A 26,978-nucleotide genomic window follows, 5' to 3' on the forward strand; every position below is an offset into this window, starting at 1 on the left:
GTGCGACTTTCTTCAATATGTGTTCAGAAAGCAAGCATGAATTGCTTCGTCAGAAAAAAGAAAAGGATTGAGCCAGTCCCACAACCGGGTGCAGTGACATACAGGTCAGGGACAGATCTCAGCAAAAGTCAATCAACATGAGTCACTACCTTTCCTGATTTGTACCTCAGTCTCATTTACCTTATTTCCCTTACCCATCACCCTCTGCTGTCCTTCCTTTGCACCACATCCTCAATGCCCTTTCACCCCACGTCCTTACAATTAACTTCCAGATCTCATTTCTCTTGTTGCCCGTGCTTAGAAACACTCGCTGGTAGTAAGCACATTATAAAAAATATATATATAATTATAATTATAAATATCCTTTAATCCTTAATCCAATCCGGACACATTGCTCAATCACCCGATTCCATTGCCGGGGCTCACACGTAGATAAAGACCACCCTGGTTTTCCAGTCAGCCTCTGCCAGACACGAGAAGAAGCTGCAGTCGGTCTCTTGCTGGTAATTGAGGCTATGGGGTTGGCACTTGAAAATGCAGAGCAAAAGATGCCAAAGGAACATGGCTTTCAATGTGCTCTCAAGTTGCATTTTGTTGGAAAGCCGGCTGCGTATTTCAATTTGGCAAGTAGAGGGAACTGATAGGGGAGTCCATCTGTGATCAGGTGATGGGGAGGGAGCAAGAACAGCCTATTCTATTTATTTGTTTTTTCAAAGAAGGTGGAGTGTTTGTGTGTGGCTCAGTGTGTGTTTTTGTTTATGTTTCAGTTTCTGTGACTGTGGTGATGTGTTTGACTTTGTAAAGTATGGTATATCTGAATCTGTTGATCTGCATGTGTGTCTTGTGTTGGTCACATTCAAGTGTTCTGGACAAGACAATGGGCCTCATTACAAGTTTGGCGGTAGCCTTCCTCCATACATATGGGACATTCCTCCGTCCTGAGGGACGGGACAGGAGCACTTTGTAAAAAGCTTCACATTTTTCAAAAATGTGTCCTTCCTCTCTTTTTACGTGGCGTACCGCATGCGGCTGTAACCCCGCCCTTCTTAGCTCCGCCCAGCGCATCGCCCATCAGTCCTTTTCTCCACTCGCTCGGGACTGGACGCACTTGCATCTTCAGAAGTTCTACTGAGGCATCGGGTACCAGAGCTTGCTTCGAGGTCTCCTTGGACTCGGGTCCGAGGCCAGTCATTTAGAGGCTAAGGTGACCAACAGTTATGAGACGCCTGTTAAGGTCTTGTCGGTGAGGTGTGTTCCTCATCGTTCCCCCTCTTGCGATGACTCCGATATGTTGAGGGGGCACAGAGTGATGTTTTGGACCGTAATCTCTCTGTTACCGGCAGTGCCGAGGTCCTTTCTTTGAAGGCTAGTTTGGTTGTTAGCATGTCACAGAAACATTCTAGGCCACACAGTACCGGTTCGGCCGAGGTTCCTGTGTTAAGGCAAAAATGAAGACCCCTGACCCACCTGTGGGGACCCCTGCTTCACATCCACACATGTCGCAGTTCTTCTCAGGTGCCAACAAAATGACGGCCGTTCCTGCCAAGACCAAGGTGGCCATTTTTGATACATCCCTTACAACTACATCATCGGTTCTAGGTGTAAGGGGTGGTTTTTCAAGTGAACATCGGTTTCCTTGTGCACATCTGTTTCGTCCAGTTTATGACTGGAATGCTCGGATGCCCCTACCGCACAATGTCTTGCTTCCTACGGCATCAGCGCCTTTGATTTATGTAGTGGGGAAGGGCCCTCTTGGCAACTCTCTCCCTTGCGCCCCTGGAATTACTCCTCTCATGAGAGGCCTCCTCCTGTCGCTCCCAAATCATCGGCGGAGGGCGCTTTTTTTCGTCAAGTTTCAAAAGCTGATGCGTTCCGACCCCATGAAGGAGAACCTTCGAGGCTTGTTTAGGGAGATATGCCCGCCTGCGCCAACCGTCTCAGCTGCAGTTCCTGTGTCTCCATCGGCGCCGCCCTTACCGGCTGGGCCTCCCCCAACTCTTCCACCCCTGACAGCGAAGACCAGCTCCGCTCTGTCAGAGCTTTTCACGACCTGGTGCTGGACATGATGTGTCTGTTGGATGCTCCAGTACCCGAGGCACCCACTCAGCAGGAGGGCATGCTTTCGGGGGCGTTCACCTTATCTCCTTTGGAGCGTACTGGCTTGTTCTTGCAGAAGGACGTTTTGGCCGAGGTCCGTAAAGTCTGGGAGAAACCACACTCTGGACTGTTTGTCAACAAGAAGATTGACACGCGTTACAGGCTCCATTCTTCGGGAAGAGGTGGCCTTAGCGTCGTGTCTGCCCCCCCTCCTCCACGGTAGTGGCTGCAGCCACTTCGCAATCCAGACCTGCGTCATCCTCTTCTACGACGGCTACACAGGTTCTGGCCAAAGAGGACAAGTTTCTCGACTCCCTTGGGAGGAAGATTTTCGCTAACTCAGCCCTGCAGCTGCATCAAGCCAATGCAGAACTGGTGTTAGTGGGGGTGAATATGAAAATGTGGAAAGGTCTGTCGGAGTTTGAGGAGTTTATTCCTGCTGAAAAGCTGGAAGATTTGAAAGTGGGATTGTTGGACGCTAGGGTCTTGGCACAGGATATGCTGGAGGCTGCGGTGCATCATGTTGACACCTCGGCCCCGGGCCTTATCCTTGGCGTGGATACCTCTCGTCAGGCTTGGCTGCATGCCACAAAGTTCTCTAAGGAGGTGCAGGATAAGGTTGTGGACATGCCTTTTGATTGCAAGGAGCTCTTTCATTCTACAACAGACGTGGAGCTGACCAAAACTAAGGACAGCATTCTGACCGCCAGGTCCTTGTCTGTCCTGGTAAAACCTCCTTTCAGGACACAGAGATCGTCATCAAACCCTCAGCTTTCCTCTGGTTTCAGGGTTTTTTTAGATCGGAAATCCTGCAGGGTTGACACCCCTTTGGGAAATTCTCGCCGAAGGCAGCAACTGAGTCGGTTTTTCTCCCGCTCCTCAGCCTCCTCCTCAGGTTCAGGTGGTGCTGGCACAGAGAAACCAGCTAAATGAGGGTTTTATGCGCTCGCACCAGACCCTGGTGGGAGGACGCATTGAGTCTCATTAGGAGGCGTTGCAGACCATCACCGAGGACAGGTAGGTCTTGTCAGTCGCTCGGGCGGGCTTCCGCTATCCCTTCCCTCTACCCCACCCATCAATTCTCCCTTACAGCAGTCGGGGTCGCCCTCCCTCAGAGCCAAGACTCAGAAGTTACTGGATCTCAGGGGGTGGAACCCATTCCCATTGCCCAAACCCAACCAGGCTGGCCTGCGCACCATCCTAGACCTTTCTCAGTTCAATCTCTTTCTACCCCAAGAGAAATTCAAGATGATTACGCCCTGTCAAATAAAGTCCTCTTCACAGAAGGGCGATTGGCTCAGCGTGGTGGACCTCCCGATGCGTATATGCATATCCTGATCTGCAATCCACACCGGAGATACCTACGTTTTTCAGTGGGGGAGGAGCACTTCCAGTTCCGAGTGCTCCCTGTTGGCCTCAGCTCGGCACCGCGTGTCTTTACGAAGATGATGTCGGTTATCGCAGCTTATCTTCGGCTTCAGGGTATTCATTTGTATCCGTATTTGGACGATTGGCTGCTGCACAGTCCTTGTCCGCTGAAAGCCTCGAGCAATCTTCAGTCTCTCCTCTGGCTCCTGTTTCACCTTGGGCTGTCGGTGAACTGGCGGAAATCTTCCATGATTGTCTCTCAGGATTTGATTTTCCTGGGTTTTCGTTGTAACACGATCGACTGCAGAGTCTACCTGATCGTGGATAGAATGGCAGATCTGTTGGCCACGTGTCAGATGTTTGCACAGTCGGAGGGCATGTCGGCCTGGTGGTTCCAGAGGCTTCTGGGCCTCATGGCCTCGTGCGTATTGGCTCTTCCTCTTGCTTGGCCCAAAATGAGGCGGACGCAGATGGCTCTTCGGAGTTCTTGGCATCAGGCTGTGGATCCGGACTCCAAGATAATATTGATTCCGGCTTTCATGACAGTGGACCTGGTGTGGTGGTCATCTCTTAGCCGGTCAAGTGGCACAGCGAGTAGAGCGCTCGCTTTGACATCAGTGCGCAGGTTCGAATCCTGGCAGCGCCAAACTCAGCGTTTCATCCTTCTGAGGTCGATAAATGAGCACCACACACCGTGGGTAATAATAAGCAGCGCTCAGATACCTGAGGGTTCGTAGCGCTATATAAATTCCAAATTATTATTATTATTTATTATTATAACCTGTCGGTGGGTGTGGGTTTTCAAGACCCCACTCCAATGGTGATGATCATGACGGACTCCTCCCTTCTGGGGTGGGGTGCAATGTTGGATCTTTTTCAGGTCTTCGACCTGTGGTCTCCCCAAGACAAGTTCCTTCATATAAATCATCTAGAGCTTCTGGCGATCTTCCTGGCGCTCAAAGCATTCAGGGCGGTCATTGCCGACAGAGTGGTTTGTGTCCGCACGGACAATGTGGTGTCCATATTTTACATCAACAAGCAGGGGGGCACCAAGTCTCCTCCTCTTGTGGATTTTGCCATTCAGATTTGGGAATGGGCGGTTCAGCATGGTGTCTGGCTGGTGGCAGTACACATCTCGGGCCAGCTGAACATCACGGCAGATGCCCTCACCCTACAAACAATGGTCAGCTACGAGAGGCAATTGAAGGAGGTCCTCTTACAGATATTCCCGTGTTGGGGCACTCCAGAAGTGGACCTCTTCACATCGGTAAACATGAAACTTCATCTGTATGCCTCCAGAAATGGGCTGGGAGCCTCCTCTCTGGTAGATGCTCTCGAGATTCCATGGCACCACATGAGGGCCTATGCTTTTCCGCCTCTGCCTCTGATTCATGGACGATTTGCAAGCTGAAGAACACGGTGAACTGTTCTCTTCTTCTCATACCTCTGTGGTGGCCGGCCAGGTTCTAGTTTTCAGAGCTTCAACATCTGTTGGTGTCTGCACCGAACAGGCTTCCGCTGGTTCCCGATCCGCTTCACCAGAGAGATCACAGCTGTGGCACCCCTCCCCACAATCGTTCAGTTTGGCAGCATGGTGCCTGAGTTCAGATCTTTAGAACATCTCAACCTGTCTGCTGACAACATGCATATTATTCAGGCAGCCAGGATCCCTCGACGAAGTCTCAGTATAGAAGCGAGTGCCTTCGGTTCTGTCACTGGTGCTTAGCCAAGGAGCTGGACCCCAAGGTGGCTACGATTGACACAGAGCTGTCCTTCGTCTCTCATCTAGCAGAGTCAGGCATTCATGTCCTGTCATGCAGGACTTATCTTTCGGCTGTGGCTGCCTACCTATCCACGGACCAGTGCTCTTTTTCACTGTCAAATCCAGTGATTAAACGGCACTAATGCGTCTTTACCCTCCTGTTCGCAAACCACATCCGACGTGGGATCTGAACGTGGTCCTTACGGCCTTGTGCCATAATCCTTTTGAGCCAATGGCTACGGTAGATCTTAAGCACATTTCATGGAAGGTGTCTTTCTTGGTCACCGTTACCTCAGCAAGGCATGTGAGTCAGCTCCAAGCTTTGTCGGTGGAGCATCCCTTTTTGATTTTCCACAGGGATAAGGTTGTCCTTAGGACAAATCCTTCTTTCTTACCAAAGGTGGTTTCTGATTTCCATCTAAATCAGTCAATCTCGCTGCCTGTCTTCTTTCCAAACCCGGCTTCGGAATCTGAGAGGGTTTTGCATTGCCTGGCTGTTAGAAGAGCTCTTAAGTTCTATCTGGACAGAACATCTGAATTTAGGAGTTCTTCTCAACTATTGGTGACCTTTGGTAACCTGCAAGGCAAGCAGGCTTACAAAGCGACTATCTCCAGATGGATTGCTGCCTGTATTACGGAGTCCTACACTGTTCAGGGCCTCCAGCCTCCTAAAGGGAATCATGCACATCTGGTACGGGACAAGGCAGCTGCTGTTGCCTTGCAAAAGTATGTCTCCTGGGGGACCATTGCAAAAGTGGCTACTTGGGCTTCCCCATTGGCTTTTTGTAAACATTACTGCTTGGACCTGAGCTCCAGATCTGATGCTCAGTTTGGCCAGGCTGTGCTGAAAAACTTTTTCAGTAGGGGGTTTAACCAGGTTACTCACCGTAGTGATCACCTTACTCCTAGTCCATAGTGCCCTTTCCTCCATATGCCCGCCGTCCCCTCTAATAAGGTTCCTCTATTATTGCTTAAAGGTCTCTGACCTGGCGATAGAAAAGGAATGATGGGCGATGCGCTGGGCGGAGGACGATGCGCTGGGCGGAACTAAGAAGGGCGGTGTTACGGCTGTGTGCGGTACTCCACGTAAAAAGAGAGGAGGGACACATTTTTGAAAAATGTGATGCTTTTCACAAAGTGCTCCGGTCCCGTCCCACAGGACGGAGGAATGTCCCATAAGTATGGAGGAAAGGGGACTATGGACTAGGAGTAAGGTGATCACTACAGTGAGTAACCTGGTTAATCTTCCTGAAATAACACCTCTGCCAGTGGTAACCTCTGAATAGGATAACACCAGTATTACTTTATTAAATCCACCCAACTTGAACATCTCATGTTACATCTATCTGTATGTTTTTCAACTGTGCCCAAAAGGGAGCACTACAAACAATCTGACAGCTATTTCTATAACCACCAAATAGTAACATCCATTTGTTCTAGTCAGGGTTCTATTACACCCTTTTTGTAATGAATTCACTAGTGGTTAAGAAATGTAACCAGAGCATAGTGGAAGCATTTCTTACAGAATGAAACTGAGGACAGACTTGAATATGCTATGGACTCTTACTTTCTCGGTAAGTAAGAGTCATGATAAGCAGTTGACGATTGTAACAGAGCGATGGTGTATGGGGTTCAGTGGTGGCAACACTACCATCCAAGTTCACAGAGCCTGTCATTTAAATGCATGCATTGCCACTGTGCGGTATGAACATGGACCTGCATCCTCGCCTCTTCTGTCTCTCACTCACACCTGTGGAGGCCCACGTGTGGCGACCTCCCAGGCACACCTGCAACATTGCTCAAATGAAGAAGAATGCTTCACTGTATCTACAAAGAAGGCGTGGAGGCCTTGAGGCAAGCTGGATTCTGAAGGATTTTATTTTTCAATTGTTTTAAAAAAACATACTTCAACTCTGCCACCACAGAGAGAAACAATCTAACCAGCCTGGGGGACAACTGCCCACGTACCCCCCTTTCCAGCCCGTCCATTACACCTTCTGAATATTCAGGCTTAGAGATTCCTCTCTGTGACAGTATAAGAATTAAAAGGGTGGCGTCATAAAGTAGGAGGCTCACTGGTGGCAAAATACCTGCCCTTCAATTGGTTTTAAATTGTTACTGGTTTTGTTAGTTAAAACATATGTTTGTGCTTTACAGATATGAATAAAACAAATGTCTGCTTTTCCCTTGAAAAAGGGCAGTCCAAAAATAGATGAGTTAAAATTCCCAAATAACATGATTGCTCCACTAGAGTCGTTGGATATCTGATGCAACATTGAGCATGCAGGTAAGACATAAGCCTTCAGAAAGCATCCATCTAGCACTATGCCCAGCGGAAGTGACGCTTTACCTGGCACGCATCAATCCTGGTATCACTGTAGCCGGCACAAAACATGTTCTCTGTGATTTCGCTGCCATACACTTCTGGGCTGCAGCACTGATTATCTGGCAGAATTGGAACGATTGCTTGCTGCAAGTGGTTCGAATACTCTTCCGCCTCTGCAATTTGAAACGGCAATGGTTACAGGAAAATATTTAGTGTAATGCATGTAGGCCACTGCAGAAGAGAGCTACATAAATACAAACCTATCGAAGAAATGGTCACACAATATCAATACAACTATTTCTGAGGCATCGTTTTCCTTATTTAGGTTTGGCAAGAGACAGCTTGCTCTTTCCCAGCCAGCCTATGGCAGGTACATATTTAGAGGGTTCCCAGCTGCCGGTCAAGCAAGATGAATGCATCCGTCTGAAACCGAAGCTCCAACAATGATAATTCTTAAGAGCCAATGAGCTGTTTGAAAACAGGGGGACTTGGTGAAACATGTAATTATACATATACTTGCCAACGTTCTGTGACCAAAAAGATGTAGTATTTTTGAAGTTTCAAAAATAATAATTCCCATAACAATGACATCACAGGAAAATACAAAACATACAATGTTAGCATCATTAAAGCATTCTAAAATACTCAACCCATCAAACAGCACAATATGGAAAGATGTTCAAATGTGAAAAAGGTATAATTCTGAATGGTAACTTAACACCAAATTCAATTACCTAATTTTACAGAAGGTAATCACGCAGAGCTGGTAGGCAACGTTTGCCACTGCTCTGTAGAAGCAGCCCAGGCAGTACGTATTTATTGCAAGGTGAACAGTGAATGACAAGGTGACTGATATCCCCCTCAGTCTGATAGGCAGATGCTGTGTGATGGTGTTAAACTCTGTCAATTGCCTTCACTGGTGGGTCACTTAAGGGTTGTCTCGGCAAGACTGCAGGACAGAGTCAAGGATTGGTTTGAGTCCAATCAAAGTAATCACCTACCAGTCCACTGTACAGACAGACTAATTAATGTGTTGCATGCTTTGTCAAGGAGCCTGCCTTAGAGTCACATAAATTACTTGCCACTGTAAAAAGCAGTAGGATCTGTCACTGAAATCTGTAGGATGTAGGGCAGCTTAAAAAGCAGTAGCCCACTGCCTAAATATGTAGGGTTGGCAAGTATGTATACATGTTTCGATTCCCTACTGATTGGTACATACACTGGTTACTTTTGCATGGGGAAAGCCTTTCCAGAACTTGAAAACACATACCATATGATGATAAGAAATAACTGAATTAATATTTGCCAGGTTAGAAGATGGATGCTGTGACAGGCACTGACTCTCAAACAAGCACAGTCTTGTTATTTTCGACATAGAGCTGTTGATATTTACAGGATGAGCATTCACTGCAGAGCCATCTTATTATCATCATTATTATTATGTTTTTTATTGAGCACAGACCTAGCTTCGAGAAGCAATGGAGCGCTTTACGGAGTGCTTGCAAGATGTAAAAACAGAACAGATATACAGCGGGGGGTAGGATACAGAGTGGCACAGTGGAGGGGTACAGCTGTACAGGGTGGCGGGGAGGAGAAGGCCGGGGCACCATCATTGTCAGCGGGGGCTGGAAAATGGATATATGAGATGGAAAGGATGACAGTGGGCCAGGGTTAGCTGTGGGTGACATAAAGGGACTTTTAGTGGTGTTCCTCAGAGAAGTGGTAAAGGATGTATGGAAAAGGGCGGGGTTCCCCAGAGTGACTAACCAGAACATGGTGCACAATGGTTCGCCGTTTGCAAATAGCAGGGCTGCACTATACACTATATTCAGGCGATCCAACAGCCTTGGTGCCTTGAAACTAGAGAACCATGGGACAAAACATCCATCGAAGCAGCTAAGGAAGTTGGTGGGCATGGAAGCAAAATCTTGGCCAGAAATACTGCTTACGTCATTGAAATACTGTATTGAAATACTTAGAAATACTGTTCCTCATTGTAGGATATTACAAGAGAAACTAAAGAAGAAGGCGGTAGAAAGGAAGTTAGAGGAAGCAAAACTAGTGCAGAAAAAAACTATCGAACAACGCCATGGAAGTGGCGGTGTTGACAAGTGCGAACGCCCAGGGAGCACAAATGCAACAGTACCCACAGCTGCTCATGGCAGGAGGATTGGGGTGGGGAAACATGCAGCAAGGGTTCAGAGGAATAGGGGGGGCATTGAGAGGACAAGGGTACGGGCCACAGATACATCATAACCAAGGGGGTTTCCCTCTGGGTTTTCGAGGGTACGGGCGACATGTGCAGCAAGGCCCAGGATATCATGTGTGGGGTTTCCAAGGGCAAGGGAGAGAGCTGCCACAGTGTTGGACGTGTGGGCAGATGGGACACATTTCCGTAGCTTGTACAAGCAGGGGGATACAGCAGAATAGGGGAGCACAGTACCAGCAGACATATGATGACTATTACACACAGGGTCATCCCCAGCAACAGCAAGGACAGAGCACACACCCGCAGGCACACCAGCCTATGACACAGATACCACAGATGCCAGCACCCTTGCCCCAGTATTTTCAAGCACCACAAATTCAAGGTAGCACACAGCAGGTACCACAGATACAGAACAGCATGCAGCAGAATGACGACACAATGCCAAACATGGACTCCATGGCAACGGTCCCTATCAGGAAACTAGGGGGGGGTAATCATATTGGGGAACAACCCATTTACAGGGAACAGTATGTTTTTATCACTCAATAGGACAGCCTACAGACAGACTTGATGTGTTCCATCCTGTCAATCACACCCAACTCTGCAGAGGAACTTCGCATAGGGGTGGCGATAGGTGACAACATTTTTCCTTTCTTATATACACAGAGGCAACTAGGTCCTGCATTCGAGAGGGAACATTTAGGGGCTTGGATAGTGGTTCCTTTTACAGATGATATCTCCCTTTCTATAGGGGAGCACGATTTGTCTCTGCCTCTACTGAACTCTTGACAGACACCTGTAAACATTCTGGGGAGAAACATCATGAGCAGGTTGAACATGACAATTTGATTCACGGACAAGAGGATAGTGTGCTCTACACCAGGGATACACATGCTCAATGTAAGAGAGATTATTAAGTCTATTGTGGACGGAAGGTACAGAGGGGGGGTGCCAGTAGACAAGGAGCTGTTCAAGTACGGGACTGAGATTGCAATAGCATGGCTCCCAAGGATTCAAGGGAAGATCTGGCGTGTCCCAAACAAGTATTTATTCAGACCATAGATACCATTGGATGGAAATTAAGGCAGTGGTTGTGAGAGATGAGTGGATAGCAGTACATATGATGGACGACAGAGGACGATTATGGTGAGCCATTATTGCGGTGGCAGAAGGGTGCAGAAGGGTGCAGACTAACCACAGTGACAGACTAAGAACTATTCAGGGTCAAAAGGTCAGAGCACCAGATGGTGTTCGAGATGAGTGTCATTGGGTGAGAATCTACTACAGAGAGATACCACAGAGGATGGCAATGGCCCTGGAAGCACCACCATCCTTCTGCGAAGATGATCTGGCCAAGGTGTCCAGCATCCTGTGGACAACAAGTTTCTATGATGTGGGGCTTCTGAAAGGAGTGTGGGGAGTGAAGATAGAGTTGACACCAGAAGCAATTTTACAGTATCCACTTTCCAAAGAGGCAGACGAGGGCATTTATGAAATGATTGCAGCACTATTGGAGCAAGGCATTCTAGTACCATCAGAATCCCTGTGCAATACGGCAGAGAGCCCAGTTAAAAAAGCAAAGGAGGGGTCCAGGACTTGCACACCCTAAACAACATTGTAGAGGCAGAATATCCTCTTGTCCCAAATCCAGTGACAATTCTGTGCAGCATTCCTGCGGAAGCTGCCTGTTTCACAAAATAGACTTGAAGAATGCATTGTTCTCAGTATCACTACACCCAGACTCACAAGACTAGACTTCCATTGTGTATGGAAACCAGCAGTGGCAACATACAATACTTCCCCAAGGGTACTGCGAGTCACCCTCCATATTCAACAAGGTCCTCCAGATGGACCTAGGCAATGTACAGATGGAAAGCACAGTCCTGCAGTACATAGGCGACATTCTGATTTGCAGCACGACAGAAGATCAGTGTAGAGAGGACCCAGTGTGCATGCTGACAGTGTTAGCTGACAAGGGATACAAGGTGGACAAGGCCAAACTACAATACTGTCAGAAGGACGTGCTTTACATTGGACAGCCGATTTCCCAAAATGGCCAACAGCTCACACGAGAAAGGGAGGAGACAATACGTAAAACCACCAGACCTACAACAGTGAGAGAAATGCAGCAGTTCTTGGGGTTGTGCAATTACTGTAGAGCATGGGTTTCTGACTACAGCGTGTGCACCAGGCCTTTATTGGGTGCTCTGAAAGAGGTACAAAAAAAAACACAAGACAATAACCTGGATTACTGAGATGAATGAGGCCTTTGGGAGCTGAAAGAAGCAATATGCACAGCTTCAGTGTTGGGATCCCAGACTACAAAAATGAATTTTTCCTGTTTACACACACTGATGGAGTAATAATGAAGGCAGTTCTGAAACAGAAAACAATCTTGGGGGCACCTGCCAAAAGCATACTACAGTGGGAAGCTCGACCGAGTAATGAGAGGACACTACCAGTGCAAACAAGCACTGGATGCTGCTGCATTCGCAGTGGAGAAATCAGCAGGGACTACCATAGGATCCACCTCCATGCTTTACATTGAGCAAGCCCTCTTTTCAATACTGCAGAAGCCAAAGAGCACACTGACAACACAGAGAGCATCAGGATGCGAGTTGCTACTATCAAACGCATTACTAAAGATAGTGAAGTGCAGACTGGTTAACTCAGCAATCTTTCTCGCATATGTTCTGCAGGAAGGTGACTACACACACGACTGTGCAGAAATATACAGGAATTCAGTGACACCCGCAAAGTACATGAGGACACAGTTGAGGGGGGAGACGTGCTGTACATTGGTGAGTCTTCGACAATTGACCAGACAGATGGGGTTAGGTTTACAGGAATTGCAGTGGTGAGCTTGAGGGAAGATGGAACAAGTTAGGTAGAAGCCAGTGCACAATAGCCATCAGATTATTAAGCACAAGCAGCAGAATTAATGGCCCTAATACTAGCACTGGAGCATAGCAAAGGAAAGGAAGTGACAGTGTACTCCGACTCTGCCTATGTGACATTAACAGTACACTCAGGCCTGGCATGATGGATGAGGAGAAGCTTCAGGAGAGCTGATGGGACTCCAGTACAGCATGCACTGTTATTGGGCAGACTAATAGAGGTTATACAATACCCTGCACAGATAGCCATAGTGAAGTGCCAGGCACACAAGCGAGGGTAAGATCCTGTCTCAAGGAGAAACGAAGCAGCAGACTCAGAAGCAAAATGTGCAGCATATTTTGGGGAGCAACTAGAAATGGAGACTGCATCGCATGCACAAGATTATACCAGAATGCTACTAAAGGAAGGGTACAATGTATTACCAGAGACACAGATCATGCAATTGCAGGGACTTGCACCCATGGAGGAGAAATAACTGTGGACCACAAGGGAATGTACTGTATCTCCAACAGATGCCCTATGGTGGCAAAGTAACACCGTAAAAGGGCCACTAGCATTATTGAACACTGCAGTGACCCAGTTACATTATCCAACACACAGGAAAGGAGGTAATTGCTGCCCATATTGGAGTAACATGGTTCTGTCCTAATTTGGCAGAACAAGTGGCTGAAATTGTAAGCAACTATTTGACATGCAAGCAGTACACTGCAGGACATACGTTGAGAGTTGTGAGAGGAGCTATACCTCACCCAGCTGGCCCATTTCAGCATCTACATGTTGACTATGTTGACATGATCAAAGTGTGTACCGCTACATGATAGTGGTTGTGTGCCCATTCTCTCGATGCACTGAGGCTAGTCCCCTGTTCACATCCTGACGCTCTCAGAGCAGCAACATTTCTGGTCAGGGAAGTGTTCCCAAGATGGGACATGTGTGAGATCTCACAGTCTGACAACAGCCCTCACTTTGTCAATTAAATGTTCAAGCACATCACTACGTTGCTGGGCATTCAACATAATTTCTCCTGTGCTTATCACACACAAGAAAATGGGGAGTGTGAACACCTGAATGGCCTTTTGAAGGAGATGATCGTGAAGACAAATCAGAGCACAAGGAAAAACTGGCTCCACTGCCTACCCCTTGCACTCTTTGCATCGTGCAACAAGCCCGTGTCCGATCACCATTTAACACCCCATGAGCTGGTGACAGGCCGGCGCATGTGACTTCCACTGGATCCTCCCACTAGGGCACTCTCACCAGGTAGAACAACACTGAGGAGACCCAGAAGACAGCAGAGGCAGCAACAGTGACAGTGAACCCAAAGACAGTGTGCCCAACAAACTTCTAAGCATTGGGAACAACTTTTTACTGAGGAACTTTTTACGAAGGTGGGACGCACATAGATTAACAGGCCCCTACACAGTGGAAAGAGTGACAGTTCGAGCAGTTAAGCTAGAGGGAAAGAAAGTTTGGAATCGTATCTCAGACGTCACACCCTACAAAGCATAGGCCTCACCTGGCCGATCAACAGCCGGAGGAGCAAAGCGATATTTCTGAACTTACACTGCCGAGCAAAGGACATCCGATGGTTACTCCCTCGAGGGCAGCAGAGCTAGGGAACTAACGGCCTGCATACATAGAGTGAGGATACACTGTCTGCTTGTTATTTTATTCTCTACATACATGCTTCGAGAAAGCTGACTGTGATAATTGATGATTGTTTATGTTACCAACTGACTACTACCCTGATACTTTCTCGAACCAATTCGTACACAATGTGAGAAGACCCAGCAGATTTCGGGCCAGTTCACCCAGAGTATACTATATTGCCTTTATTGAATATCTGGCCCAAGTGTACCCACAGCGTGGACAAGGAAATCCTTCTGTTCTTTTCATATTGAGGGAACGTGGAATTAGAGACTTGTGGGAGCAGCTGTTCAAATTCGCCATCAACGACTATAGAGTTCACAGGGCTTAAAAATTAACTTGATACTAACACAATAACGCTAATTTCTTCGTATTTCAGGCGGGCAACTTTATCTTAAAGCTACAAAAGTATCTAGCAGCACAGGTAAAAAGCAATGAAAAATGTGATTATTATGTTGTGTCTCTTTATTTCAAGTGGAATATTTGAATTTATATTTTGGAGAATATTACTTGTTGCTAGTGCTACCGCTGTATCCTCTACTAACATTACCCCGACCCCAGCAGGCAGTACGACCATGTCAGGTGGACAGGGGAGCACTGCAAGCATGGTAATAAGAGGTAAGCACAGTGTTGACACAGACATGAAGGGGGTAGATCTCTATCTCACAGACAATGCTGGAGTGTCTAATAACATGTGGTACAAGCACATGACAAATGTAGGTAAGGAATCCATTGGGGAGAGCTGTTTTGTCTGCTCATTAATCCCCTATGCCATGAGTGCCTCCAGAACGTTTATAGCAACTGAAATACCAGCTGCCGGAGTGCAATGCCTGATGTACCTGTCGATGGTAACAACTCAAGGAAGATTTCAAGGGAAAACAGCGACATTGAGATGGATGTCTCAAGCGACATTCAGGTACGTAGATAGCTACATAAAAACTCTCGACATGATGAACAATTATTGGCAGTTGGATGACGCAATATAATATATAACTGATGGGCCACAGAAAGGAGAAATGAAGCCTATAACGTTAAAACAATTTCCCTGCCCATGGACGATGGTGAAAGAAATAGGAGGAGAGCCTGCGTGCTGGGAGAGACCACAAATGCTCGTGTATGGTCAAGTCTACACAGAAGATGGATGGAAGGATAGAGTGGTGGGAAGCAAGGCGCTCACTCTAGCACAATCACCAGTGAATAAGGTACAGGAAGAAAATGTTAAATGCTTGAAGGAGTGGTATGCAAGTGCAAAATTGCTCACTTGGGTATAGAACGAAGCTGGACCAATACCTATAAGACCCCTGAAAACGCCAGCAGTCTATTATCAAAATGACGGTGAGGTGGAAGTTGGGTAAAATATAGGATGCCGGAGCATAGAAAAGCATGCAGCAATGAAGACTGACACTGCAATACTGATGGATCACTACTGGGCATGCAGATCCAAGGCATTCGAGAAGCTGCCACCCAACAGGGGAGGAGTTTGCTCATTGGTACACATTTATATGCCATCACTGGTCGTGCCACGAAAGGATGTAAAGCTTGATGACTTCCTGAAGATGGACACTAACAAAAGGAAGAAAAGTTCTGTGGAAAAAGAACAAACAGGCAAAAGGGAAAGGCCGGTGAAAATAAGCAGAGTGAAAAGAAGCAACTATTTCTCATTGAAGTCAGCAGCAGCTCTGGATGAGGTGCCAGCCTAACAAAGACTGTTTAGCAGAACGCAAATGTTCTTCGCATCAGTATCCATTACTGCACACATATAGGAATTCAAAGTGGCTGCAGATTATCCGGTGGGAGCTGATGATGACAATAAATTCCGCAGTGAATGGGTTCAACGCAATAAAGGAAGAACTCTGGGCAGAAAGGTTGATGGCCCTCCAGGAATAGGTATGTTCACAGCAATGGAAGGAGGAGTTTGAGCAATAATTGGGAGTTCCTGTTGCACATTCATACCTGCCAACGACAAAGACAACGGTACACTGACAGAAGCTGTAACCCAACCATCTCATATGCATGCCAAGATGGAAGAGGAAGCAAAGGGGACTGGAAAAGACCAGAGCTGGATAGCATACCTGTGGTCGTGAATGCCATCCTGGCTAGCAGACGGACTGAAGGTAATTACAGGAGCACTGATATTGGCACTAATGACACTATGCATGGTGAAGATCTGTATCGCCCAGTGCAAGAAGACAGCAGAGAAAACTATCGGAATGAAGGTCCTGATGGATGTGAACATAGGAGAAGCTAAGGACAAAATAGTGGAGGAAAGAGACAAGCTGAGAGAAGGAATAGTAAACTGTCCACACTTCCCACTTGAGGCAATGAAACTAGATGATCCATTTGATGCGAAGTACTATGAAGGGAAGTGGATATAGTGCAATCCGAAAGGAGTGTGCAGTTACATTGAGTGGACTTTTGACGATCACTTGAATTACTATGGACACCTCAGAGGAATTTCGAAAATATGGCAACCGAGAGCTAAAGGCTTAACATATCATGATGTGATTGACAGGTTGACCAGACGAGGGACTGAAGAGAGGGTCCCGAAAATGCCCCTCTGATTCATGTTGAGACAAAAGGCCACAAATCCTCTGACGAATCCCGAGTGCACCCATGAACGACAAGTACACTGAAAGGCATCCTCTCAGGCAGCCATACAGATCAAATACAATCCAAATATTCCCAGATATAGGAGAAGAACCAGAGATCGTAGACAGAGACACCTATATAGACAGCCTCGACTAAGCACAAGGAAGCCACAGTGCTGACATCATTAGTGACACCACGATGTAGCAGCGTTAGACATGAAGCACACTCGCAGTCCTGCACTGTATCACACAAACACATACTCATATACATGAAGAACATGCGAGCACAGTTCTATAGCTAGAGGACAGATACACATACATACTGTCAATGCATTTATAAATGTTTAATTGGCTGAAAGCAGTAATGCAGAACCTCAAGGCTCAAGAGATCCTGAGCAAGCAAGCAGATGCTTAACACGAATAACCCTATGAGACTACAGGGATATATATGGAACCTGGTAGAACCCTGTGTGATTAACATATGAAGAATCCAGCATAAAATGGACAATGTAGAAACCGCATTATAAAGGTTAGGAAAATTACAGCAGTCCTCAAGCCACTGAGCATGAGACGAGCAAAGCTGATTCAGGCTGCATGGAACAAGAAGCAGGCTCACATCCAAGGTCAGAGATACATGGACACGTTCCAATCTCAGACAACAAGGGGACCCGCTGCAGAGAAACGAAATACATCCTCCTAATTGCACGCTGAGGAGCAAGATTTTGTGGTCCCTAAACACGTGGTGCAGCAAAACAAGACAATGGACAGTCATCCATGGTGGGAAAGGGGAGCCAGACATAGACTGAAACAAGTGTTGAGACATAAGGAGCACATTCTCATAGGCAAAGGTGGTATACACAAGTTACAATGCAGACAGATAATCCTTTCACATCACCTTGAAGAGGTGCACAGCGAGGTGAGAACCAATTCCGATCCCAGGCCTGGGGAGATCAGCTCTAACCAATCACAGTCCAGAAACCCAGGGGTGGATGGCAAGGGTCATGAGCCAATGGTAATCCCACTACTCTGCAACATTGTAATAGACAGTTTCTTGGGGGTGGGGCAGGCCAGCCACCTGACATGTGAAGACCCTTATAGGGTTCTCCTATAGGTAATAGTACTTTCGATACCCAATCCCTCGTGCTGATATGTTTTTTGGGGAAGGGCCCAAGTGATGATGACATAGTAGCAGAAAACTGTGCTGTACGCCATGGGCAGCTGAGACATATCAGAGAATTCTCATTTTTCTTGTATTGATCCATGTTAACTTTATTTGCGATAAACTGCAGTATTACTTGCTGTTAGCTGAGTCCTCTGTTTGATCTGGGGAGGGTGTTGGGCCCACAAAGTCGGCGGACCCGTAGCATACTCTGGCATACCTGGGAGTCCCTCCCAACAAGGTATTAGTGTAACCAACATATTTTTCAGGGGTTCCAATGGGTAACTTTCCCACGCTTTCTATACAGCAGCCCGCAATTGGTAGTATTGCTGTAGTTCTGTTGGTGTGCCCCTATACTCCGGGAGCCAAGTGTGTGGAGTCAAATAGTGGCCCTCTGGGAACAGGTCCCTTGTTGACTGATAGTTCAGCTTTGCCCAGGTAGCCCTCAGTGTGGTATCCCATGTAGGGACCGGGAACCCACAAAGTGGTAGCCAATGATAGCAGGGTATGCACCGGCTGGTCTCTTGAAAATGGCTCTCCAGGCAGTAAGCATTGTCTGGACAGAGTCGTAGGGACAATCATCGTTATAATTGGTGTTCAGTATCGTGGTTTTCATGTCTACATTCCCTGCCACCAGACACCCAGCTAGTGACATTAGTAGTTTCAACCACAATTACATTTTTGTATGTGCATGGCTGGCCCCAGCCATGTAGTTATCTGTCAGCAGCATTTCTATGTCCTGTAAAACAATGACACCTAGGTATTTGAATCAGTAGGTCAACCATTGCAAGGGAAACACCCCCTGCGGGCGTGGTGTGCAGTCAGTCAGGGGGAACACCTCAGATTTCCTGCAGTTCACAACAAAACCTGAATATTGACCCACGCGTGTGACATCTTCCATAACAGGGTTTACGTTAACATGGGAGCCCCTGACATATAATATAAAAGCACCTCATCAGCGTATAGTGAGATGATCTCGGGCAGACCTTCTTATCCAAATCGCACACTTGCCATGGTGTTGCCTTATCAGAAAACCCATTGGTTCGATCGCCAGTGCGAATAGTAATGTCTTAACCGGGCAGCCTTGCTGTGTCCCTCTGCTCAGTATGAATGGTCTAGACTGTATCCCGTTGACCCGTACCGTGGCCACTGGTGACGTGTACAGCAACTTAGTACATTGAGTAAGGTACTCGCTCAGATTACATCTGCATTACATCTCAAACTAGAACCACCAAGAAAACGTGTCAAACGCTTTTTGGGCATCTAAGGCTACCGCCACTGCTTGTGCCGTGGGTGTTATGCATGACATGATACTAAATAGATGACTAAGGTTCAATGATGTGGATCTACCTGGTACGAACCTGGCCTGATAGAGGTGTATCAGGGCATGAATTTCACTGCCCACGTTTATGTGGGATAGTGGCCTATAAGAGCCGCATTACTACTTGGGTTTACCAGGATTCAGTAGTACTATAATTATGGCCTCCCCGAGTGTGTCCGGCAGACATTCCACCTACAGCGACTCCCCCCCATACTTTCAATAGATAGGGGGCCAGGAGGGCCCAGTATTCAGTGTAGAATTTGGTGGTCAATCCGTCAGGGCCAGGGGTTTTATATCTCGGTAGGCCCTTCACTACTTGCAGAATTTCTTCCACCATGAAGGGGGTGTTTATTTTCTCCTTGGCGCTATCTGAGAGGACCAACAAGGCTGAAACACGTGTATGGGGTTGCTGTTGGTGCTCTAGTTCAGAGGGGAATTGCCATAGCATTTCGGTACTGGACTGCCCATGTGGCCAGTGTGATGCTGGAAATGCATCGGAGGGACAGGGCCTCCGCATCATTGTCCTTTACTGCTTTTCATCTTGTGTTCTGTCGTGTTTTCTGCACAGGAGTTCATGTGGGACTCCTGGAGGTGCAGCTCTCTCTTTTGGTCTGTGTACAGACCCATGGGATACCCTTATGGCACCCATGGGTGGGGGTACAACCTTGAGCCGATAGTGTATGGTTTTGGGCACCCGTGTGTGGCCCACAGAGCAGGGTGCGGGCTGGTGGCAGCTCTGTGCTGAATTGACTGGTACCCTGAGCGTCCTCATTTTGGCCTGCTGGAAGAGAAGAATTGCTGGTGCTCTTCTTCATCAATCTGAAAGCCGCTGTGTCTCCAAGGGCTGACCCAGAGTGGACCTGGTAAGGCGCCATCTTCCCGAGCTACGAGGGACCATCGTGTACCAGCTGATCTTTGCCAAAGCTCCCTGGTAGACAGACCTATGAAAGGCTGCCGACCGGAGAAGGGGACTGCCGCAGAATCCCAAAGAGAAGCGCCCAGACTGTTGTCTGCCACCGGCGACGACCGCCGTCACCGACCGGAACCTCCGTGCTCCTGTTTCCTAAGAACTTTCGATTCACGGACACGCTCATCCGCACCGCCGCCCACTTTATCCCGTCGGAGAAGTCCAGGCCATCGACACGCCGAGGAGCATCCACCAGTGGGTTTCCTGCCACCCAAAGACAACAGAGATGCCGATGACTCGACGCCCTTGCTGTGCAACAGTTCTTCAAACTCTTTGCGGTCCAGAACTATCGACATTGAGGTGCCCCGCACGCCTCTTCCTTGCAGGACATTTACGCTTCCCCGTCGACGAGCACAGATAGGAAAGAAGCTGCCACTTCACCGCCATAGTTTACCCTGTTCTTCGCCAGACGTTCGACGACCCGTGACTCGAGCCTTAAAGGGAGGGCACTCAAGAAGGGCTGTCGATTCTCCGACGAGGAACGCTACAATGCCAGGTACTTTGGGGTTGCTGAACTATTGGAAAGACTCTTGTGAACTATATATGGACTGGGCTTGGGATATATCTTTATTCTACAGGTTGCCCAGGTGGGGGGGATCTCCACACAGAACTGTGTCTAGGTAGCAGGGCCAGTATTCTGCCAACTGTTCTAACCAACTGCTTTCCTCTTATTTCTATTGTTGGTTTCCTCTACGAACTGATTTGTGTGACATTTAACCATACAGTTGATGCACTTTAAAGAGATCTAATAGTAATTGTGGTACCACGTTGAACTGTAGAGATTTGCCATTATAGATAACCGAGTACAAAGTGAGTTATTGTGATATTGTACATTACCTTGAATATTAATTATATAAAGACTGTGTTTTAACTAATACAGTGTGCGGACATTCCTTAGTGGGTGCTTGGGGACTACACTTTACTTGAGAACCAGCCCACATCACCTCCTGAGAAGCCAGGGCTTGATTGCTCGACCACGTTTTCCAATAATAGAGAATCTTGGCTGGGGTCCTCTGTGCCTCTCCTCTACCATATGGGGAGCAGGAGTACAGACCCACCCCCTCCAGTCTTTACAGGCGGGACAAAGACTGATATGCAAATGGATATTTCCCATCTGTGAAAGGTACAGTGATCAAAAAGCAGATGGCTGCAAACTCTCAAAGTGGTTACAAACCACTGGACAGGTAATCATGTTCTTTTGAGAGAGGGACACCTGCTACCTTGTTTGTATTTTTGGGAGGAACTTAGGGTTGGTCACCCTAAGTTACCTGGGGGCAACCAGACGTGGACACCTGCTCACTGTGCTCAGAGAGGCACAGCTCCACCTCACTGATGAGGCCGAACAAGGCTCAAACACGTGTATGGGTTTGTTGTTGGTACTCTTGTTCAGAAGGGAATTTTCATAGCATTTCGGTGCTGGAATGCCCATGTTGGCGGGACAAAGACTGATATGCAAATGGATATTTCCCATCTGTGAAAGGTACCGTGAGCAAAAAGCAGATGGCTGCAAACTCTCAGAGTGGTTACAAACCACTGAACAGGTTATCATGGCTTGTCCTTTCGAGAGAGGGGCACCTGCTACTTTTTTTGTATGTCAGCAGAAATTCCACCTGCACCGACTCCCCCGCCATACTTTCAATAGATAGGGGGCCAGGAGGGCCCAGTATTCAGTGTAGAATTTGGCAGGCAATCCGTCAGGGGCAGGTGATTTATATCTCTGTAGGCTCTTCACTACTTGCAGAATTTCTTCCACCATGAAGGGGGTGTTAATTTGCTCCTTGGCGCTATCTGAGAGGAGTGATATCAGGATGGCATCCAAGATGGACTGCAGGCCCTCGTCAGCCATCTGCTCTTGTACAGCAATTCATAGAACTGCTTACAGACATTGTTGACACCCTGGTCTGAGTATTTTATCTGACTAGATTTATACTGGAATCCTATTACGTGATCTGGACCTCTTTCCGCATGTACCGTGCTGGCTAGTAGCTTGCCCGGTCAATCTCCTTATCCATATTTCCTGGCCTCAGTGGGTTTTAGCAAAATATTTGACCTTGCGCTCTGTGTTTCGCTTGAATTCTTAAAGCTGGGTTTTTATTTCAGCTAGGGTGGCCCTGGTGGCCAATGTCGCTGTGATGCTGGAAATGCATCAGAGGGACAGGGCCTCTGAATCCTTGTCCTTTACTGCTTTTGATCGTGTGTTCTGTCGTGTTTTCTGCCCAGGAGTCCATGTGGGACTCCTGGCAGTGCAGCTCTCTCTTTTGGTTTGGTGAACAGACCCATGGGATACCCTTATGGCACCCATGGGTAGGGGTACAACACTGTACCCCTAGTGTATGTTTTTGGGCACCTGTGGGTGGCCCACAGAGCAGGGTATGGGCTGGTGGCAGCTCCATGCTGAATTTGACAGGTGCTCTGGGTGTCCTCCATTTTGGGATACCCAGGCCCTGCCATTGGGATCAGTTGATTCCTGATAAGAAACAAGATGGCCCCTGTGGCCTCCTGCTTTCTATTGCCTGTTACCTTGTTTTCCCAAAGTCCTGGGAAGCCCTGACTCTGTCCCTTCTCCCTGACTGGCTTTTGGGTGGAAGTTCCATATATGGTGTTGTTGTGAAGGCCCAGCTAGACTGACTGGAGCCTTCCCAGTGACAGTATGTTGTTGGTACCTCCTGTGGGTGGGACCTGGGTGAATGGAGTGTGTGACCAATATACACTCATTGTTGTGGTTGTCTGGTTTCTGGCATGAGAGACAAAGACTGAGACAGCCCTGCCCGAAACTGGCCTGAATGCAGTGCGTAGTGTTGAATGGCTGGTTACTTGTCCCAATCCACATTCCTTGTTGTGAGTGTCTGAAAGGGAGGAGTGTGGCCTGAATGCACTGTGTGCCTGATTGGCTGACTGACTGCATGAATGCCCTTCTGTATGATTGGCTGCTGAGTGTGTGCCAGCAGTGTGGATGAGAGACAGAATAGTATATCTGGGGACCTCTCACCACTGGTAATTGTTCAGAAGCGTTCAGAAGCTGAGTCTCCACTCAAGAGTAACTGGAACTGCTAATCTTCGACGTCCAGCTGAAAGAAGAAGACTTGCTGCTGCATTTCCTTCGACCGATCCGAAGGCTGCTGAAATCGTCGAAGACTGACCCGAGAGAGGACCTGGTAAGGCGCCCTCTTCCCGTGCTCCGAGGGACCATCGAGCACCGCTCCATCTTCGCCGAAGCGCCCTGGAAGTCAGACCCTCGAAAGGCTGCCGACCCGAGACGGGACCGCCGAGGAGATCGAAGTGAAGCACCCGGACATGGCCGCCGTCGAAGTCCATTGCCGTCGACCAGGGTTCGCAGGTCTGTGTAACCGCTGGAGGCCCGTCGAAGTTGTGTTGCCCAGCCGTGGGCTGCCCAGCCGTGGGGACCACTTGACGCCGTGCCGCCGACGACTGCAGCCGCCCGCTCCTTTGCCTAAGAACATTCGAATCGAAGGACTCCCTCGCCCCCATCGTCGACCGCTTTGTCCTGCCGGAGAAAGTCGAGGACAACCAACGCGCCAAGGAGAATCCACCGGTGGGTTTCCCGCCACCCGAAGACCACAAAGACTCGAACGACTCGACGCCCTTGCTGGGCCACAGTTCCTCACACTCTTTGCGGTCCAGAACTATTGTCACCGAGGTGCCCCGCACGCCTCTTCCTTGCAGGACGCCGACGCTCCGACGCCGACAAGCACCGCTCGGATCGAAGCTGCCGCCTCGTCGACGCCGTTCTACCCTGTTTGTTGTCAGACGTTTCGACGCCCCGTGTCTCCCGCTTGAAAGGGAAGGCATTCAAGAAGGGCCGTCGATTCCCCGACGCCGAACGCCGAGTTCCTCGACGGACGTTCGATGCCCTGTGTCTCCCGCTTGAAAGGGAAGGCATTCAAGAAGGGCCGTCGATTCCCCGACGCCTAATGCCGAGTTCCTCGACGGACGTTCGACGCCCCGTGTCTCCCGCTTGAAAGGGAAGGCATTCAAGAAGGGCTGTCGATTCCCCGCCGCCGAACGCCGAGTTCCTCGACGCTTCTCGACGCCTCTCGACGATCCGTGACTCCCGCTTGAAAGGGGGTCGCTCAAGAAGGATCTGTCGACGCCTCTTCGAAGAACTCGACTCCACCATAAGACTTGCAGAACAATATATGCACTGGGCTTTGTTACAGTATTGTTGATGCACTTTAATGAGATCTAATACAAAGGGTGGTACCACTTTAGAATTGTATATATTTGCCATTGTTGATTTTCCTAAGTACAAAGTGAGTTATTATGATAAGTGTACATAACCTTGAATATTGATTATATAAAGAATGTGTTCTAACCAATTCAGTGTGTGGACATTCCTTTGTGGGGGCTTGGGGACTACACTGTACTTAAGAACCGGCCTGCATCACCTCCTGAGAAGCTAGGCCTTGATTGCTCGACCATAGCTACCGAATAGAGAATCTAGGCTGGGGTCCTCTGTTCCTCCCCTCTACCATATAGAGAGCAGAAGCAAGGACCACCCCCTACCAGTCTTTACAATGGTGGCAGCAGTGGGATGCTTATGGTTTTAAGAATCAGTGTATAACCGTGCCACTTACAAAATATCTGCACTTTATTAAATTAAGGTTTAGTTGTGTACAAGATAACTCCATTACAAACAATGGAGTCTATTGCAAATGGCAAATTGACTCGGATGAGCTTGGAGGCTCTCTAGAGTGCTTGTGAAGCCAGGGAGTTAGAATTTGTGGATAAGTCTAGGGCTGAGCTGATATCTGCCCTGGTGGACTACCAAACTGATGGTGAAACTCTTGATGAGGGGGGGAATGCAACCAATGAGGACTCTGCCCCTGGGATTTTTGCTGAATCTGTTTCTGGGAATGCCGCCATACCTGCTGCCTCTGTTCCAAACCCCAGCAATTCCTTGGAGCTTGATTTATTAAGGATGAAATTGGCCTTTGAATACCGCAAGTTGGAAATAGATGCTGAACTTAAGAAAGAGGAGTTGGCTCAACAAGTGGAGCTCAAGAATAGGGATCTTGAACTCAGAAATAAGGACCTTGAACTCAAGAGCCAGGACACTGAATGTCAGAGAATCCAGCTAGAGAAAGCTAGAGTGGAGACTTCAGCTAAAACCAGTGAGAGTGTCTGGTCCCCAGCCACCAAGTTTATGAAAGATTTGGTTGGTGTATTTGTGGAGGTTTCAGATATCCTCCAACGGATTGAAGCGTTTGAAATGGCTTGTGCGATTCATGATGTTGATAAAAGAGATTGGGCTAAGTGTTTGTTAAGCAGAGTGCCTCAAACTGGATATGACTGTATTCTGAAGCTGAGTGTGGAAGAAAGGGGTCAGTATGAGTGTATGAAGTCTGCTTTGATTGCCAAGTTTGGCAAGACACCTACCCAATACCTTAAAAGGTTCAGGGATTTTAAGAAAAGAGAGAATGTGTCTTGGGTTGACTGGGTGAGTGCTGCGCACATGAACATGATGGGGTGGATTGATGGATACAAGGTTAAAACATTTGTTGAATTGTCCCACCTCTTGTTTTTTGAGCATTTTTCTGAAGCCTGTTCACCAGAGCTGTGTCAGTATGTGGCTAACCAGAACATTTTGGACCCCTTTAAGCTGGCTAGGTTGGCTGACAAGTGGGTCTCCCACCGGGTGTCCCCTAAGGACTCCAGTGGGAAGGACAAGGACAAAGAAAAGGGGGCCTCTCAGAAAGCTGAGGAGTCCCACAAGCAGTCACAGTCGGGTAAACCTAAACCTTCCTCTCCCAAGACCCAAAAATCTAGTGGGGATAAATCATCTGTGGGTGGGAATAAGAGTAGTGGTCCACCTGCTGCAAAGCAGGCTCCAGTGGTTCCCGTACCGTACCCCACACTCCTGGCACTTGTTGGGACTATGGGGCTCTGGATCACAGAAGGGGTGACTCCAAGTGTAAAGGTAAGGCACTTGGAGTACAGGCTGTTAGCTTGACCTACCCTTACCCCATGTCTGAGGTGGAGGCCACTGTCCTCCCCGCCTCTACCGGGATCACATTTGGTGCTCCGGTAGAGATTTCCCTAGTGTCCCTTGGGGCCTGGGACCAGTATGCAGAAGTACTGGCGACTATCCCACAGAACACCCGTAGGTTTTTGAGAAGTGTCCTCTTGAATGGCCAGCCTTCTACTGGTTTGAGAGACGCTGGGGCAAGCATGACGGTGGTGGACAGGACCCTGCTCAAGCCAGAGTACTATGTAGGTGCTCCTCTGAGAGCCACCAGGTTAGCTGGTAGGCCTCCCAAATTATCACCTGTAGCCTTAGTCACACTCATGATTGGAGACAAGACAGCAAAGCTTCCTGTCCTGGTTCAGGACAATGTCCCTGCTAACATTCTGTTAGGAAATGATCTAGTAGAGTTGGGGTTGATCTCGGATGGTCTTCCCATGACTGCTGCTGCAGTCACTAGGTCACAGGTGACACCGGGTCTGGCTGTGAGTCAGGTACCCGAGCCAAAGGCGAGGCCTAAGGCAAGAAGAAGGAAGACCAAGAAGGCCACCTCTGTGGAGGGAACACCTTCTCTTCCTGCTGTTCCAACAGCACCCTTTGGGATCCATGCTCCGGATGGGCTGGGTCCAGTGGAAAACCCAAACTCAACTCCT

General features: G+C 48.2%; 1 protein-coding gene across 6 annotated transcripts in view; it reads right to left on the minus strand.

Moving 5' to 3' along the window:
* The window catches only part of HGFAC (HGF activator), a 1,108,062-nt gene that overhangs the window by 152,954 nt on the left and 928,130 nt on the right, over window positions 1–26,978 (minus strand). For all 6 annotated transcript variants that reach the window (XM_069632041.1, XM_069632043.1, XM_069632038.1 and 3 more), the window contains exon 13: window positions 7,578–7,726. In XM_069632041.1, coding sequence (XP_069488142.1) covers window positions 7,578–7,726 — 149 coding nt within the window. The remainder of the gene's footprint in view (window positions 1–7,577; window positions 7,727–26,978) is intronic.

Source organism: Ambystoma mexicanum, chromosome 6q (assembly GCF_040938575.1).
Source record: "Ambystoma mexicanum isolate Mex_15411 chromosome 6q, UKY_AmexF1_1, whole genome shotgun sequence".
In the NCBI taxonomy this organism is placed as follows: Eukaryota; Metazoa; Chordata; class Amphibia; order Caudata; family Ambystomatidae; genus Ambystoma; species Ambystoma mexicanum.